Raw genomic sequence first — 16777 nt, forward strand, 5'->3', positions numbered from 1 at the left:
AAGCTGGTGTAGGCTGGCCTAGCAGCAGGTTGGTGCTGCCCTACATTCATGGGAGGTGGAGGGCTGTCCTTCAGGAGCAGTTTTGAAATATCACAGTGGACTGCATGCCATGGGGGTGGGGGGCTGCCCATGGGAAAGTAGAGTGAGGTGGTAAATTTCCTAGAGCCTGAGCAGTCCTGGCTTTCTCTGCAGACTGCCCTGTGGCATTGTGGATAGCCCATCACCTGTTTCTTTCTGAGCTTTTGGTAGAATGCACTAGCTTCTCCCACTGAGGAGGCCGGCAGAGCTAAGGTAGCCTAGCTGGTGGGCCAAAGACCAGGTGACGACCCCATCTGTTTGTCTACCCTTGCAGGTTTGTCAAAGACCGGCGCCCATCCATATCGCCCAACTTCAACTTCCTGGGCCAGCTCCTGGAGTACGAGAGGAGCCTGAAGCTCCTCAAGGCCTTGAAGGCCCAAGGTGATAGGAGTGAGGGGGATGCCCAGCTAGACCCGGCTGAAGTGCCTGAGAGCAACAGGCACCTGAAGCTTTCTACCTCAGAAAAGGCCGAGGACATATCGAAAAGCACAAGCTTGGCACCCTCCCGCAGTGAGCCAGCAGGAGCTCCCAAAATTGTCTCACCCACAGCACTACAGCAAGGACTCAACGGCCTACACCTGTCCTCGGAGCGCATCCAAGACACCAACCGGCTAAAGCGCTCCTTCTCCCTGGACATCAAATCAGCCTACTCCCCCAGCCTGAGGCAGGACACCCCAGGCCCCGCTGACACCGGGGAAGCCCCCAAGCTTTGCAAGCTGGACAGCCCTTCTGGACCTAACGGCTTGTGCCAGTTCTCGCCCGTGCCGGATAGTCCCGACTGGCCCAGTGGGCCGGACTTCCTGCTGGAAGCCAAGGTGAGGCAGAGGCGGAAACACAGGCATCAGGCAGGCTCCCCTGCCCACGGGATGAGCCTCAATTTCAGCGGGGTGTGTGCCATGCACAAAAGCACCAGCGTGGAGGACAATCTCAAGCAGACACTGCGGCTGAGCCTCCCTGGCGTGGGACAGCAGCCCACACAGCCAGCTGCGGCACCAAACTCTGCCGGCGGAGGGGGGGTAGGCGCCTGGGGTGTGCATTTGGAATCACCCAGCACCCCGTCGTCGGAGAACCCCTGGTACTTTGGCACAGACTCGGCAGTGGGCAGCGGCAGTGGCGGAGGGAGCGGGGCCTTGTTTGCCAGTGCTGCCTCATACTCCTCTTTCAGCTGCAGCACCCTGCAGGGCAGCTGCGAGATCAGGTTGAGGGACAAGCAGAGGGCGGAGCAGAGGGACGGGCGGCACAGCTGGCACGAGGATGCTGCCGCAGAGAAGCAGTTCAAGAGGAGGAGCTGCCAGATGGAGTTCGAGGAGACCATGTCAGAGGGCAGGTCCCGGGAAGACCTGGGCAAAATAGGCAAACAGTCTAGCTTTTCGGGCAGCATGGAGATCATTGAGGTGTCCTGACATTCATCCTGGGGCATTGGAGAGTGAGATATTTAACTGGGAAGAGGCCAGGTGGGGGTGGGGAGGGGACAGTATTTATACCCGTGTGTGTATTCGCAGGTGCACACACGCCAAAATGAAACAAAGATGAATGAATCCAAAGTCAGGAAACATGACTGTGCATGCTTAGTGCCCCTCCCCCTTGCTCTCTTTTTCCCCTTCCCCACCCTGGCTGCATTCCCTTTTGGGAGGGACGAGCCTATTAACCCTTTCACCCCTGGATTCTCTGCCCCCTGGGCAGAAAGTGACTCGCTGGGGTGATGGAAGAGCGGATCTTTGACTGAAGTAGAGGAGATGCTCGTCATATCTGAGCACCCCAGCGGTGTCATTCTCAGCTTAAAATTCTGAGCGGGGTTTAATATTTTCTCTGCAGATGTGCAGTCAAAAAGTAGGGGTGTCTTCATTTAGAAGAGAGCGTTATCCTGACCAATGGGAAATGGCAGAGGCTTTGCTCACTCCAGCTCTCCGTCCTTTTGTACCAGGGTGGGGGATGGAATGTAGGTGGCTCCCTCCCAAGGGTGGGGTGGGTACATTTGCATTAGCTCCTCCCCCTCAGCCTTTTTCTCATCCTGGTGCACTAAGCATGCTCTGCCTGTGTTTTTTCTGGCTAAGTATCTTAATAATGCTGCACTACCGCAGCCCTATACATATATAAATATATATTATATATAATATAAAAAAACCCACACAAAGAAAAAGGTAAATGGTTTTACTGCAATTTTTATTGAGACGTAAATAATATTTCAGTGGTTTTGTTTTTAATTTATTGAAGCTGTTCATTCTGGCAATGATTTGCAGACATTGTGGGGCGGTACGTTCAGCTCTATTTTTACTGTCTATGGTATTTAAATCTGAAACACGAGTTTCTAAGCAATATCCGCGGCCTGTGACTCCTTCTGTAGCGCACGTCGGCGACACGGACTCCCCATTCCCTGTGCGCAAAGCAAAAACTGGGCAGGAAAAATCTTTCATGCACTTTTTAAAAAACAAAACAAAACATCTTCTTTCAACACAAACTGAGCAGGAAATTCTCTCCTGAAAGCTGCTGCTTTACCTTTTGGTTCCTATTTGATTCTCTCTTGTCTCCATCAAAGCCATAGAATCTTTCCCTCTCCCAGTTTTGGGACAGAAGGGCTGTCATTGGTCTATGGAAAAACCAGGGGGGAAGGGAGAGACTATGTAAAAAACAGAGGATGGGATGTGGGGAATGAGGGAGGAGAGGAGGCTTTTCATTAAAGAGGCAGCAACCCATACTGGGTTGTGTTGGAGAATTTGGGGGTTACTGGGTCCTTTTGGAGAAAAAATCACTCCCTAGATTGAGTGCTCGATGGGTTCTGTGGGGGCTGAACTCCCATGAGCACCTGCCTTTCCCACGTGCTCAGGGTGCTTCTGGGGAGGAGGTGGGGGCGATAGTGTTCAGGAGAAATAGGGAACACTTCTCACCCTTGTGCATGGGTGAGATTGTGATGAAAAGCCCTTGAGACCCTGCTTTCCCCCTCCCAGTGTTACTCCACATGGCTGTCCGGAGGGACTGCACCCTGGAGGAAAATACAGGCCTCATCCTTAGGAACAAATGGAGTTATTTATTGTAGTACCAGAATGAACCCCAGGGGGTCCTGAGAACAGCGACAGATTTCCCACTGCAAGATAGTTAGACAGTTACCTCTGAGTGCTTAGCATAAAGCATTGCTCAGTACTCCAGCACCAGTTCTCTACGCATGGTCAGGGAGCGTATCCAGCACTGGGGCTCCAGTGGGCGTGCAAGTGACATGGGGCAGAGGGAAAACAGTCCAAAGACACAGGTGAAACCAATGAAAGACCAAACTGAATGGGCACTTCAGGAAGGAAAAGAGAGAGAGGAAACGCCAGGAAATGCATTGAAAGGCTAAGAGCCAAACCCAATATTTGGGATATCAATATGAGGATAAGCCACTCCCTCCTTACCCCACCCCTATCTCCAAACCCACCCACCCACCTGCAGCAGCATCCTCCCATACTCAGGTGTGTTGCTAAGAAGATTGGTTTCACTGTTTTTTCTTTTCCTGGTTTTTTTCCTGGGATTTTGCTTCGGAGAGTTTCTGTTAATTGACCTTTTCAGAGTAACTGAAGCGAATGATGGTTCGTTCTTACCCAGCAGAAGGCATGGTGCCAGCCTCCAAGGGAATCCCTGCCAAAAACCTGTCTCCCTCTGGGAGTTCAGGTGAGTAAAGAGTGAGGATTTCCTAGGGAAGGCCTCCTGCGTGGGATTCTTCCCTTGATTTATTTTTTTAGAGGTGGCGTCGGGCCCAGGTGGGACCTTTACGATAACACAGGTGCTGAGGAAGGGCCAGGTTCTGCTGTTACTGAAGCCAAGGGTGCAAGAGGGAGCCCTCAAGGAGGCCAATGAGCACACAGTGCAGAAAGCTTCCCTACGTTAGCAAGCGTGGTCAAGAGAAAAATGACAAAGGGGCCGCGAGTGGCTTCTGTTCTGATTCTCAGACACTGTTGGCTGCTTCTCCCCTTTATGAAAGTCCCTGTTTTAAAGGGGAACAAAGCCCTCACCCCCAAAACTGTGTTTCTCCCACGCAGCGGGATGCTTAGACCTTGCTGCTGAGTCGCTGCTTGGTGATATGGGCACAGATCTATCTCTACTGCAAAGCACATTTCGCTCTCTGTAGCTTTCCTCCTTTTAGTATCATGCTGGTTTCCAAGCCAATACCTCAGGGGTTTTTGTTCATGTGTGTATTGTGTGTGATTTTTAGATCCCCCCAGCTCTTTTTTTTCCCCCACCTTCCCTTCTTTTTCTTTTGTGTTTGTTTGTGTTTATTTTCAAATCAAACTACACAAAACAAAAATAATGATCTCAGGTTTAAAACTTAACCACAGACCGAAGCCGTGAGGAGCTGCAATAATAATTTTAATGTTCTGGTGGCATCAGATTGTCACTTTCCTTATGATCATTGTCTGTCTCTGCTGATGTGCGCGTGTCCTCGGCGGATGGGAGAGGGGAATCTCCAAGGAGGCTTATGACTGGCATTAGGCTTCTTGATTTTTTTTTTAAAGGGGTTAAGTGAGAAGCATGGAAACCTCAAATAATCCCTTCTGGTACCCCAAAATGTGCTGGAGTTGATAGTGGGGGAGGGGAAAGTTGAGTGATTAAATGCATTTGATTTGCCATGTTGAAGTATTAATAAAATACAAGTTTTGATGATGGTTGGATCCCTCTGCCTATCCCATCCCTCTTTTTCCTACAGCTGTTTTGAAAGGGGGGGTAGATACTCATTTTAACTCTCTCTCTCAAAAAACACAGCATCCATATTTCTAGTGAGCACCTCAAATCAGCATCAGTGTTGCCGACTACTGTTTTTAGGAGGTAGGCGGAACCCTTCCCCTTTCTTTCTTGCATTCCCATCCAGCATAGAGATATGGTGTGTGGAGACAATGGGGAGGCAGTGATTCTAAGGGAACTGGTGTATTACATAGCATCCCGGCTCGATCGGGAGGTTTATAACAAAGAAAAGCTTTCAAAGGGCTTCTTGAGCTTTTAACCACTGAGACCCCACTAACCACTGGCTGCAATATGACCTGTCTCATGTTTTAACCCTTTTGGGGCTGCCAATCTTCTTCTCTCTCACTCTGTGCTGCATTTTCAGTGAAATTTGAAAAATTCCAGCCAGCCCTAGAGCTAGTCACAAAAAAAGAGAACAAATGTTTGTCTACATTTTTCCCCCCTTTTTAAATTTCAACATATAAATTCAGAGATTCTCAGCCAAGCCAGGTCAATTGGCTGGTCAGTCCCAGACAGCAAGAGGTTACACTGTGAAATATGCTAGCAGGACAGTGTTTCCATGTTCACATCTTACCGATGTTCCATAAGCCTAGCACAGGATCATGCACTACAAATGGAGAATCCCCATTTGTATCCTTGTTGCAGTCCACCTGACCTGAAAGCAGGGCTGTCATATACAGAAGTGTCTCCATAGAGAACACACAGCTTCTTAGACCATTTCAACAGTATTGATCAGCAGTCCTAAAGGATACTTGCCTTATGACAAGGGGAAGAGCCATCCAGCTGCTTAGCAGTAAATGACTCACTCTTGTTCTGCAAGTCACACAGAAATCTGTTCATGTAGGGTCTGCCCTTGATCTTCCAAGGGTTGGTGCACTAGAACTGGAGTTAGTACAGAGACCTCTTCAGCTGTGAAGTTCGTGATAGTTTCCCCTCCATGACATGTGACCCAGCTGCATTGCAGTGCAGAGGGAGGAGCTAATGAGGGTGCCTCCAGGCAACCCCTCACTCCCATTCATATATTATTGGTTGAAGCTTGGGAGAAGTATGAGCCACAGCAGTTGCAAAGCACCCCAAAGCCACGGTCTCCTCCCTGGGTCTCTGCTAGCCTCTGTATTGTAAGGGGTTTTCCCCTTCCACCACAGCTGGCATTCCATAGCTGCCAGCACCAGCTCGGCCCGGAGTTGCTGTCTCCCATCTTTTAACCTTACAGCGTTAGAGAGAATTAAGAGTTTCCTTTTCCTGTTGCAGTAGGTCTTACCACCACTGCTAGCATTGGTCCAGCTCCACCCATGATAGCTATAGTGGAGTTCTAGAGTAGATAAGGCATTGGCATTTTTACCACTATGCCCTCAAGACTTGGGTGGACTTGGATGACATGGTGGTACACAGGATCCTACTCTACATTATTACCCCCCAGCACTAATACCACTATTAGAGCTGCAATGGTAGGAAATTTGGGGGTTAAAAATCTAGTGTAGACGCAACCTAATGACAGACATGACATGAGATGTGATGGGGCTCAGCCCCTTAGTCCTGCATGAAGTCACTGCAGAGTGTGCTGTAGGACACATCCGGGCCATCCTCAGCCTGACACTGCAATCTCAACCTTTATAAATACGAACAACAAGCAGACAGGGTCAGTGAAGAACGACATGAGCAGCTGCCTGCTCAGAAATAGCAGCAGGGCTCTGAACAGCTGCCATCTTGTGGCATTTTAGAGAAACAGCTACTGTGGTGCGTGCAAAAATGGGGGTCTCGTTTTTTGGTCTAGTCTCCCTCAACCCTAGACTGTCAGCAAAGCCCTTCAGCAGCTCTGTCTCTGCACACACTGAGGTGACATCTACTCTGCTGTCCATTCTGCAACCAAGCCAAAGGTTTTAAGAGCCATGGGGCGTTTATAACCCATCTCATCAGTGTTGTGAATATGCTTGCATTTGCCCTGCCCTTTCTGATGGTCCTTGTGAGAGGAGTTGTTCTCACTTGGAGCATTTTAAAGCTAAAACTCTAGAAAAATATCCTCTAAGGGAAGATTCCTGCACTAGCCTCGAGTGGTAGGACTGATCCAAAGCCATTGAACTCAATAGGAGTCTTCCCATTGTCTTCACTGGGCTTTGGATCAAGCCCTACATGGCTGAATAGATCTTTTCTGTCTCTTGTATCAAGGTTAGTTACCTTGGAGGATTTTATCTGTTGCCTAATTGGTCCCCATCCCTTACTGCGTCTCTTTAATGAACTCTGTCAGCCAGAATGCATCATCCTTGCCTTTAGTGGAGTTACTTCTGATTTACAGCAGGGTAAGTGAGATCAGACTCTGTCCCATTGATTTAAATTGGAGCAGGATTGGCCCTAAGGAGAGTAAATGAGCCCCCCTATTGGACAATCGGATGAATTTATAAAGCATCTGATTGGTGCCCTGCTGCTTAGATCATCCAATCATTTCCTGCAATAGCTTCATTGCTTGGAGTGCAGGTGTGAATTGGTAGATTTTCAGCCTTCTTAAGGGCAGACAGTAAAGCTACCCAGATGACCCTCCTCTAGAATGCTCCATATGTCCCAGCTTCTAAAGGAGTGCGAGGCTGAGCCACACGCAGTCAGGCATACCTGGCTAACTCCTTGACACGCTGCAGCATCCCCATTTCTTTTGTAGCTTCAGAGGACTGGCAAGGGAGGGATCCTGGGAGGAAAGGAGTCGGCAACACTGAAGCCCAAAGGTATTTTCCTAGCTTGTGCTGTGTTCCCAATCTCTCGTCTCTCTGTGTTTGTTTCTTTTTCTGGCCATGCATCCCTGTCATGTCTCTGTTATAGGAAGCCTACACCCAAAAGAAACCCCTTCTGCCTTCCCTCTTAAACTACCAATAATAAGCTATCAGTGTTGTAATTGCAATCTATGAATTATAGATTTAAGTATTTATTAATTATTATTATTATTATTATTACTATTATGTAATTTTTTCTTCTTAATCTTTGTATGTTGCTCTTTGGTTCTCTGTTGTGAATAAGTGCAGACCCCCAGCCACCTCTCCATTCCCCACCTGCCTCAACCCTGTCTCTGCCCCACCAGTCTGGGGCTGGCTGCGCTATACTGTGCCAGGCCTAGCTCATTAGCTGTCCTGGAGAAGGCACACACACTGGTAGGCCCATGTGAGTGGATTTGAAAGGGTGAAACCTCCAGAGGTTCTGAAACCACCAAAGCCCAGGGCAATGCCTTTCTCTCCCCTACACCCACACCCACACACCTTGGAGTCTACTCAAGTTTGTAGGGAGCAGGAATGGAGAATTCAAAGGCACACACATAAAACTAAAGGAAAATTGACCAGGTTTTCAGGAAACAGTCAGTGCACACATGCTCTCAGGGTTCCCCACTCTGGTGTCTGAATCCAGGACGTTGATCTTTACCAGGAATAGTTTAATGGCCTGGCATCACCAGCTATTTTGGCAGCATTCTCCATGCCGCCCAAAGTCACCGCACCTTTCTTTGGGGAGCAATCCTGGGCTTTCTTGGGTTCAATTTCCCTGCCACCTGATGATCTTTCTTTGTCCAAGGAGCCACACCTTCTGGGGAATGAGGATGTTCAGTTTTAGAGCAGCAGAGCTCCAGGCTGCCCAGAAGGGGCTTAGTGGAAGACCAGCCCACGGGCAAAGAGAGATCTGATCACACTAGCCTCTTAAGAATGATAAGGATGCAAGAAGAGAGGGGGAATGGCCCCATAAGTGCATGCATTGCTGGCAGAAATAACTGTGGTTTTCCAGCATTAAGAATTCACAGGAAGCAGAGTTAAGATTTCCGAGTAACTGTGGTGGCCAGAACCTGGCACTTGCTTCTTGTACCCATAGTCTGGACTCGTCCTGAAGCCTACAAGTACCCAATCAACAGGGTGGGGAGGAGGCCTGAGAGAAAGTATCAGTCCCATAGGAAGGGAATTCTCTGTGTGCCACAGTATCAAATATTATCTCTTTAACTAGCCAGTCCAGTTAGAAGTCATTTTAAATCAAGGGGATTAATGTTGCCCTTCCAAGAGAAGCCACGCAATGGCCTATCATCTCTGACATGAGTGTGGTTTATTCTAGATAGAAGTCGTCTTTCCCTTTTGCTGTGCTGAATTTATTTTGTCACTCAAAATCTATCCTAAAGGAGCAGAGAAACCCAGTTCCGGCTTTATCCTCTTCTCAGGAGCCATATGTAGAATCCATTCCAGCTCTTCTAGAAATCCAGTTTGGGCTCCATTCTTCCTCTCTCAAGTGCATTTCCAGGCAGCAATGGCTAGGGGGTTAAATGAGGATCACCTGCTCTGCAGACAATGCTGTGGATTTGGGGCCTGAGGGGGCTGAGCACTCCTAGCCCCCCATGGATGTTGCTCAGGAGGTGTGCAATACCGTACAGGAGAGCACCAATGTAGCAAACACACAGCGCCCCTCAGCACAGAGATTGGGTCCAGAACAGACAGGGGCACTTGGAATGCATCCTAAGTGCTAGGTGGGGAGACAGTATCTTGCAACCAGCCCACTGTGTTCCATTCCCTTCTCAGTTAGTCACTGAAACCAAACTCATCTCCTGCCTGTTACACCAATGCTGAAGTCCGATGGCGCCTGGCAGGACTGAGAGACAAGCTCTGCCCTGCCCTGTCTTTATTTATTTATTACCGGAGGCTGTAAACAGCAGTGCTTTTTTACCCTCTTTCTTTTCCTTTCTTTTGTACTTTGGAACAACATGTTGTAATAAATGCCCACATAGATGTTTTAACAGCCGGTGTTGGCTTTGTTCTTTGATGGTGAGACCATCGTGCGGGGGGTGCCATGGGATCCTATCCTGAACAGTCGCTCTTGGGATAGCGGGCTCAACTCATGGCTGTTGCGCATGGAAATGGGTTTGCATGGGATCCATCGGCCCTGGTAAGCCTTGCTGGAAGATCTGTCCACCTATGGTCCACTGGCTGGAAGCTCAAGCTAGAGAAATTCAAACTGGAGATCGGGGCATGTTTTTAATAGTGAGGGTGATTCACCATTGGAACAAGTTACCAAGGAATGTGGTTTATTCTCCATCACCTGACATCTTTACATGAAGACTGGATTCTTGCGCTAGCTCAGCCGCAAGTTAGGCTTCGATGCAGCAATTACTGAGTGAGGGTCTATGGCCTGTGCTATGCAGGAGATCAAACTAGATGACTATAAAGGTCCCTTTAAAATGCATGATCTGGGCATGCCCATAGGCCGTCAAAGCCCACCCACAGAATGTGAAAAGCTGGCCAGTCTCTGCTTCGGACTGGACCCGCGGAGGGGTGGGGATGACCCTAGTCATGACTGAGGCAGAACGCACTACACTCCAAATGCCACAGGAACACAGGAGGTTTAGTGGTATCTGTTTTACATTTTTGTAATGCAACCCCATCCAACTATGCCCCATCCAAATGAGAGGGGGAGGAGTTGTTTAACACTCCCAGTTTCCTCTTGATCTGGCAATGCCTGATATTGTAACAGCCTCCCCTGGTCATTGTGAGCATAAATTAGTTGGTGTTTGCGAAGCAATTACTGAATTACTAAGTATGATAGTTAGTTATAGCTTAGATGCCCACGTAGATCCAGCCAGGACTGACACAATACTGAGTCAGCCTGGAACTTATCCCTTCCCTAGCTGAATACCTGTCCTCACTTCATTTCAACCCCCTGGGATGTGTAGATCAGTGACCAGTTCTGAAGAACTTTATTAAACTGAAACAAAATCCCTCCATTCTCAGCAGCCTTAACATGGGGGAGAGGGCATGAGCGGGCACTGTATCAATCAGGCTCCAGCAAACTAAAGCGCTAATTGACTTTAACACACTTAGTAACATCTGGAGCCACCACCCGTTGCCAAATGGTAACGGCAGGCACAGCTAAATCTTGATGTCTTGTACAAATCAAACCTTGTCAAACCAGGAAACCATTAATCCTCATGCGGTCCCGCAGTCCTCAGGCAGATTACCTGGAATGGCTACCGCCTTTCTCAGTTAATCATTCTGGAGCAACATTGCAATCCCCCACCCTTGTACTTTGCAACGACTGGACCTAGGTAGGATACTTGTTCCATTCTCTGGGCAGTTAGAGGACAGACCTAGAGTGGAAGGAGATTTTTAACAATGTAGCCGGCTCAGAAGCAATGAGCAAAACTTTGCCCCACTGCTTGGCTAATTTCACCAGTTATACCTTTAGAGGGGCCAGACGCATTCTTTCTCCCATGCAGCAAAGTCCAGCCCATGGCCAAGGGAGGCAGGAGTTTTTTAGGCAGGGGCAGGAGCTCTCTCTCATGTACATGCATCTTTCCAAGCGAGGGAGCTCCAGAAAGCTCCTCCAGAAAGGAGCCCCCCACAAGTGCAACGTGACTAAGAGCGGGTGTGACTCGGGAGCACAAAGGAGAAGTGCTCCAAGCCCTTATTTGTGCCATGTGTCCTGTATGAGTATTCACCCAGCAGTGGTGAGCATGTACCTATTACATAAGTGGCCTGGCAGAGCTGAGAGGAGACTCACCGGCACCACAGAGGGGAGTGTGTCAGATCTGGATGGCAGTGCATTAGTAGAGCCATGTCGGACATTGCACGGTGCTTGCTTATAAGATCTCTGGCGTTACCCGGTGCTGTGAGCATCTTGCTTTCATGACCACTAACCTCTTCTAATGTAGGCATGTGCACACGGGCATTTCCCTTGTGCCTTGCAGACTTCACCTTTGGGTAACTGGGAAGCTCCCTGCCACTGCATACAGAACACCTGCCATCCCGCCCACTAGTCCCTGTGTGTTTGGGATCCCACATGGCAATCCATGTGGCTGCCTCACACAAGGTCTGTGACAAAGGGCAGGGTTGCGCTCCAGCTTTGCTCAGTGGACTGCCAAAGGAGATGGCTGATCTCCATAGGCTTGGGGGAACTCAATAATTTAGGGATGGTTCTGTCCATCATTGTAAGACCCACACACCACCTCAGGTGAGAATCAAATCTGTGCCCTTGTGCTCAGAAGGCAGCAGCTCCATCAGCTGCACGGCAGGGACATCTGGCCCTGGCTGAGCCAGTGGCTGAGGTGTAAGCTGGTCAGTTGGAAGTTTCTCTCCCTTGCATCTCAGGTACTGACAGTCTGTCAGGCAGCCACAGAGCCTGGCACTATGGAAGAGCTGGTAGCCCTCCCCTCTCACCTATAGCTACCCTTTGTTGTAGGGTATGTACCATAAATGTGAGGTACCTGCACTCATTGAACGGGGGAAATGAGCAGTCCCCACAAGGTATCATGCCCGGTAAACATCTGTCCTTCCCAGGGTCTACCCTGTATTATTAGTAACCATAGAATCATAGAATATCAGGGTTGGAAGGGACCTCAGGAGATCATCTAGTCCAACCCCCTGCTCAAAGCCTGACCTTAAAAACCTCTAAGGAAGGAAATTCCACACGTCCCTAGGTAACCCATTCCAGTGCTTCACCACCCTCCTAGTGAAAAAGATTTTCCTAATATCCAACCTAAACCTCCCCCACTGCAACTTGAGACCATTAGTAATACCTAACACAGGCACTAATGGCACTATTGAGGGTCTCTGCTACCTGAGCTCCTTGGCTCTAAGGCTAAAGAACTGGTTTCACACCCTAAGGCAATGTGCCAGGGATCAACCAGAAAGTCAGAACTAACCAGTCCTATTGCCTCTGTGCTGGAAATGCCTCTGCTCCGGAGAGAGATGGCAGGGATAAGTGCAAGGCCTGGCATGGAAGCACATGTAACAAACTGATACAGATTGCAGTCCATGGATGCTGGCAGTGTAACTCCTGAGACTAGTGCCCTGGCATGAACATGCTACTGGGCTTGAGACATAGGAGTGTAACTGGAGCATGGCTTCTGCAGTAGGATGGCCCCAGCTCCATCTAGAACGAGGAAAGGGAAAGCATTTCTTTTCTGCTAGTACTGTTGGAGCAAATCAGCTCTCAATTTAACTATCTGACTTGTACGGCCACGGCAACAGGAGTGTGCTTATGTACATGTGATTATCGTGTCTTGGGGTGCATGGGCACACATGGCAACACGTGTCTCCTTGTGTGCATGCTGGGGGTGCATGTGAATACATGTGTTGTCATGTGTGCACCGCTCAGGGTGTATACACATGCATACATGTTGGCCCACATGCCCTTGTGGGGCAGGGGACAGGAGTGGTTGGATGTGTCTGTGCATTCTGACATGTCCGGGATTGTCCTGTCACCTTTGCCCTAGTTCCAAGGCAGGGTGCTACTACACCCCATCTTGCCTATCACATTCCGTTTGGCCGCAACTGCTACTGCCTCCGAAACACAGGAACGGCCTTTTTCCAGCTCTCCGGCTTTTATTGACTCAGTCAGGCTGCCAAGCCTATAAATAAATGTTCTAGTGCTAAATATAGCAGCCATTGAAATAGGCTGCAGCCCATTTATTTAGCTTGTGGCCTCTTTGAAAGCTCGCCAGTCAGGATTAATTCTACCTTAGCTTTGTCCCACACCGTGCTGTGGCCACCCATGGAAGGTGAAAGATTGAGTCAATGCAGGGAGAGAGGGTCACCAAAAGTAGCGCACATTTCTGAGGGGTTGAGCAAAAAAGCCTCTGCCAGGCATTCCCTTCCAGAGCCTCCTGGGCCCATATATGTCAGGGATAATATTGTCAGGCTTGGGGTAGCCTCTGAGTGGAGGGGGTGGTTATATGGGGAGACACCATGGGACTCCTGCTCTTGGGGAGATGGGATCCCTTGGGTAGGAAAATGTGGTTTGACAGCTGGGGGTCTCCCAGGGGAACCTGTGTGGTATATTCCACCCTCCCAGTGGAGGAGAGATTAGCAGAGTAGCACATTCTCCATTCTGCTTGTGCATACAGAGCTGACGGCTGCCCTTCAGGTAAAGAGCTCAGGACTAATGGCAGGAAGCTGAACTCCACTTCTGTAATGGAATCTGAAGTCTCATGCCAGCACTCATAATGTACCGTAATGCTGCTTGACATGCCACACAGTTGGCCCCTCCTCCAGAGACAGTGGACCTCACACTTCCCAGTTTAGTTGTTGGCCATTAACCTTGGGTTGAGGGGGAGAATGAGCCTGGGCTTCTGTGGAAATGCCTGACCTCATCCTTGACTGGCCACTTTTACCTGGCATAAAAGAGTGCCTCCTTACCCACATTAGAAAGCCATGACTTGCTACAGACCTCAGTGGAACTGCTGCTAGTTTTTCTATGTGAAACCCATTGCTACAAGGTATCACTGAGACCCAGAGCTTAACAGGGAGAATAATCAGACATGTTATATGGATCCCAAGAACAGCTACAGTTACAATAATAAGGATTTTAAAATAGCAGGGGTTTGGAAGGGATATGAACCCTCAGGGCATAAGCCTAACTCTAGTTACTGGGGGGTTAGAAGGAAGCTATCCCTGAGGGTTGGTTAGGTCGTGACTGCTGAGTGCAGAGTTTAGTGCATCTTCCTCTGATGTCTCTGGTACTGGCCTCTGTTGAAGACAGGATACGGGACTGGATGGACCACGGGGCTGGATGGACCACGGGGCTGATCCAGGTTGGTAATACAGTCTTCTCATGCTTTCTGAGGACCATCATGAGACAATTATAAATCAAGGAAATCACTCTTAACAAAGAAGCCAAGCATTCCTCTTTAACCTGGAAAAGAGAGCACTGGACATCTGCAAGGCATTGTGCAAAGATTAATGAAGCCATGATATTCCATTTTCTGCAGTATAAGGGGATTTAATCCATTTGGAGGATGTCATGTAACCCATGGTGTGGAGGGGCCAAATTCATCTTTGGTGTCACTGGTTGTATAAGAGATACATGGTGAGGGAAATATTCTCCTCTCATTTGCTGCTCCATTTAAGTGCAGGAAGAATTGGCGCTTGGGAGCCACATTTCCCTTTGTTACACCTGTGCCACTGCACTGAAGTGACTGAGGTGTAACTGAGAGGAGCCTCCGGCCCTGAGTTTCAGCTGGTTAAGGAGTGGAACTGGTTAAGGAGTAGAACTCACCAACTCAGGAGAGAAGCAGAGTGTGTCCCAGTGAATAGGGCAGTGGATGAAGGTGACCTGGGTTCTATTGCTGGCTCTGCCACTGACCTGCTGGGTGATCTCAGGTAAGTCATGTCCCCTCACTGTGACTCAGTTTACCCATTGTCTATCTTGTCTATTTAGACTGTAAGATTTTCAGGGCCAGGATTATCTTCTACTGCATGTGTATTCAACACCTAGCACAATGGGGTCTTGATCTTGGTTGGAGCCTCTAGGACCTACTGTTATATGAATAACAATAAAAAGGGGAATTTATTGCACAAATCTGACCCATAGGGTTTAAGTGGTTCGTTGGCTTATGCTGGCCCTCTGAATAGGGGTGGATTTCACCCAAAGTGATTAGCTCACTAAATAAGCAGGCAAGAATTAAACAGGAAATTATTTGTGTTGGTTATGCATTGACATAACAGCTGCACCTTTCTGGAACAGCCCCCATTCCAAAGCAGAAAATACAGCAGGAAAGAAAGATGAGAAGGTTTTGCGGCATTCGTACTGCAAGCAGGCTCTGCTCTGTGATCCAAGGCCAACAGAAATAGGACCCTGCTTACCTTGGGCTGTGATGACTCTACTGCAGACCCATGCCAGCAAAGGAAAAAACCCAGTCACTCCCTGGAAAGCTATATCCACTCCTGGAGCAATCCAAGACATTAATAATGCTTAGCACATCTACAGCACTTTACTAATATGAACTAATCCTCACAACGCCCATGGGAGGGAGCTTATTATTATTGTTATTGGGCCTGATCCTCTTCTCACTTACACCCACATTAATCTGAATGAACTCTATAAAATCAATGGAGTTCCACTGGTGAAAATGAGAAGAGAATCATGCTCATTATCTCTGTTTTACAGATGGAGGACTGAAGCAGAGAGGTCAAGTGATTTGCCCAAGGCTACAGAGGAAAATTAGTGTCAGAGCTGAGTTTAGTACTTGGGACTCTCTGGCTCCTTGTGCTGTGTTTATATCACTAGACCACAGCTCTCTGAGTTATCAGCCCTGATCCTGGAAAGACTTACATATGATATGTGGAAGCTCCATCACAGGAGGGGTTTCAGATAGGTTGGACGAGCACCTGTCAGGGATGGTGTCGGTTCAGTTGCTCCTCCCTTAGCACAGGGGGCTGGACTTGGTGACTTCTCAAGGTCCCTTCCATTTCTATGTGCTTAACTTTGAAACTGAGAGCAGTCTCATTGAAATCATGGCCATAGACACAGGGGAAAACCACCATGCTCATACTGCTGGAATCTCTGCAGCCTTTGACACAGTGGATCGCAGGTGCTACTAAATCACCCACATGATGTAGAAGGAGTAGGTGGCCTGCCCAGCACAACAGTGGCTCCAGTTGTTCCCCTCCAGCAGAACTCAGAATGGTGATGGGTAACTGCTCTTCCTCTGCAAAGCCCCTTGCCTGTGGGGTTCCAGAGGGATCCGTACTGTCCTCACTTCTCTTCAATATCTACATGTGACCACTGGGTGACAGTGAGGTTAGCTGTCAACCCTATGCCACTGATATTCAGTAATGTATCTCAGGGCATGGCTACACTTGCAGATGTAGAGTGCTGTGAGTTAAACCCACCTTCGTAGAGCACAGTAGGGAAAGTGCTGCAGTCCATCCGCACTGACAGCTTCAAGCGCACTGGCGTGGCCACATTTGCAGCACTTGCAGCGGCATTGGGAGCAGTGCATTATGGGCAGCTATCCCAGCATGCAAGTGACCGCAAGGTGCTTTTCAAATGGGGTGTGGGGTGCAGTGTGACAGGGAGTGTGTTGTGTGTATGTGGGGGGAGAGAGAGTGGGTTTTTGGGGTGCTGAGAGAGTCAGCATGCTGTCTTGTAAGTTCAGACCCCCTGCCCCACCCCCCCACCCCTCCTCTCTCTCTCTCACTCACTCAAAGCAAACAGTAAATGTTTGCTTTTTCTCGGAGCTGATAAGCAGCCGGTTTCTCCAAAA

The 16777-nt window shown here is 48.9% G+C and overlaps 1 protein-coding gene across 3 annotated transcripts in view; it reads left to right on the forward strand.

The window, feature by feature from the left end:
* Positions 1–9515, forward strand: part of DUSP8 (dual specificity phosphatase 8) — a 107155-nt gene extending 97640 nt beyond the window's left edge. For all 3 annotated transcript variants that reach the window (XM_045015049.1, XM_045015048.1, XM_045015050.1), the window contains one exon: positions 353–9515. In XM_045015049.1, coding sequence (XP_044870984.1) covers positions 353–1481 — 1129 coding nt within the window. In that variant the 3' untranslated portion in view covers positions 1482–9515. The remainder of the gene's footprint in view (positions 1–352) is intronic.
* Positions 9516–16777: the final 7262 nt, after the last annotated feature.

Source organism: Mauremys mutica, chromosome 4, assembly GCF_020497125.1.
Source record: "Mauremys mutica isolate MM-2020 ecotype Southern chromosome 4, ASM2049712v1, whole genome shotgun sequence".
NCBI classification, from domain to species: domain Eukaryota; kingdom Metazoa; phylum Chordata; order Testudines; family Geoemydidae; genus Mauremys; species Mauremys mutica.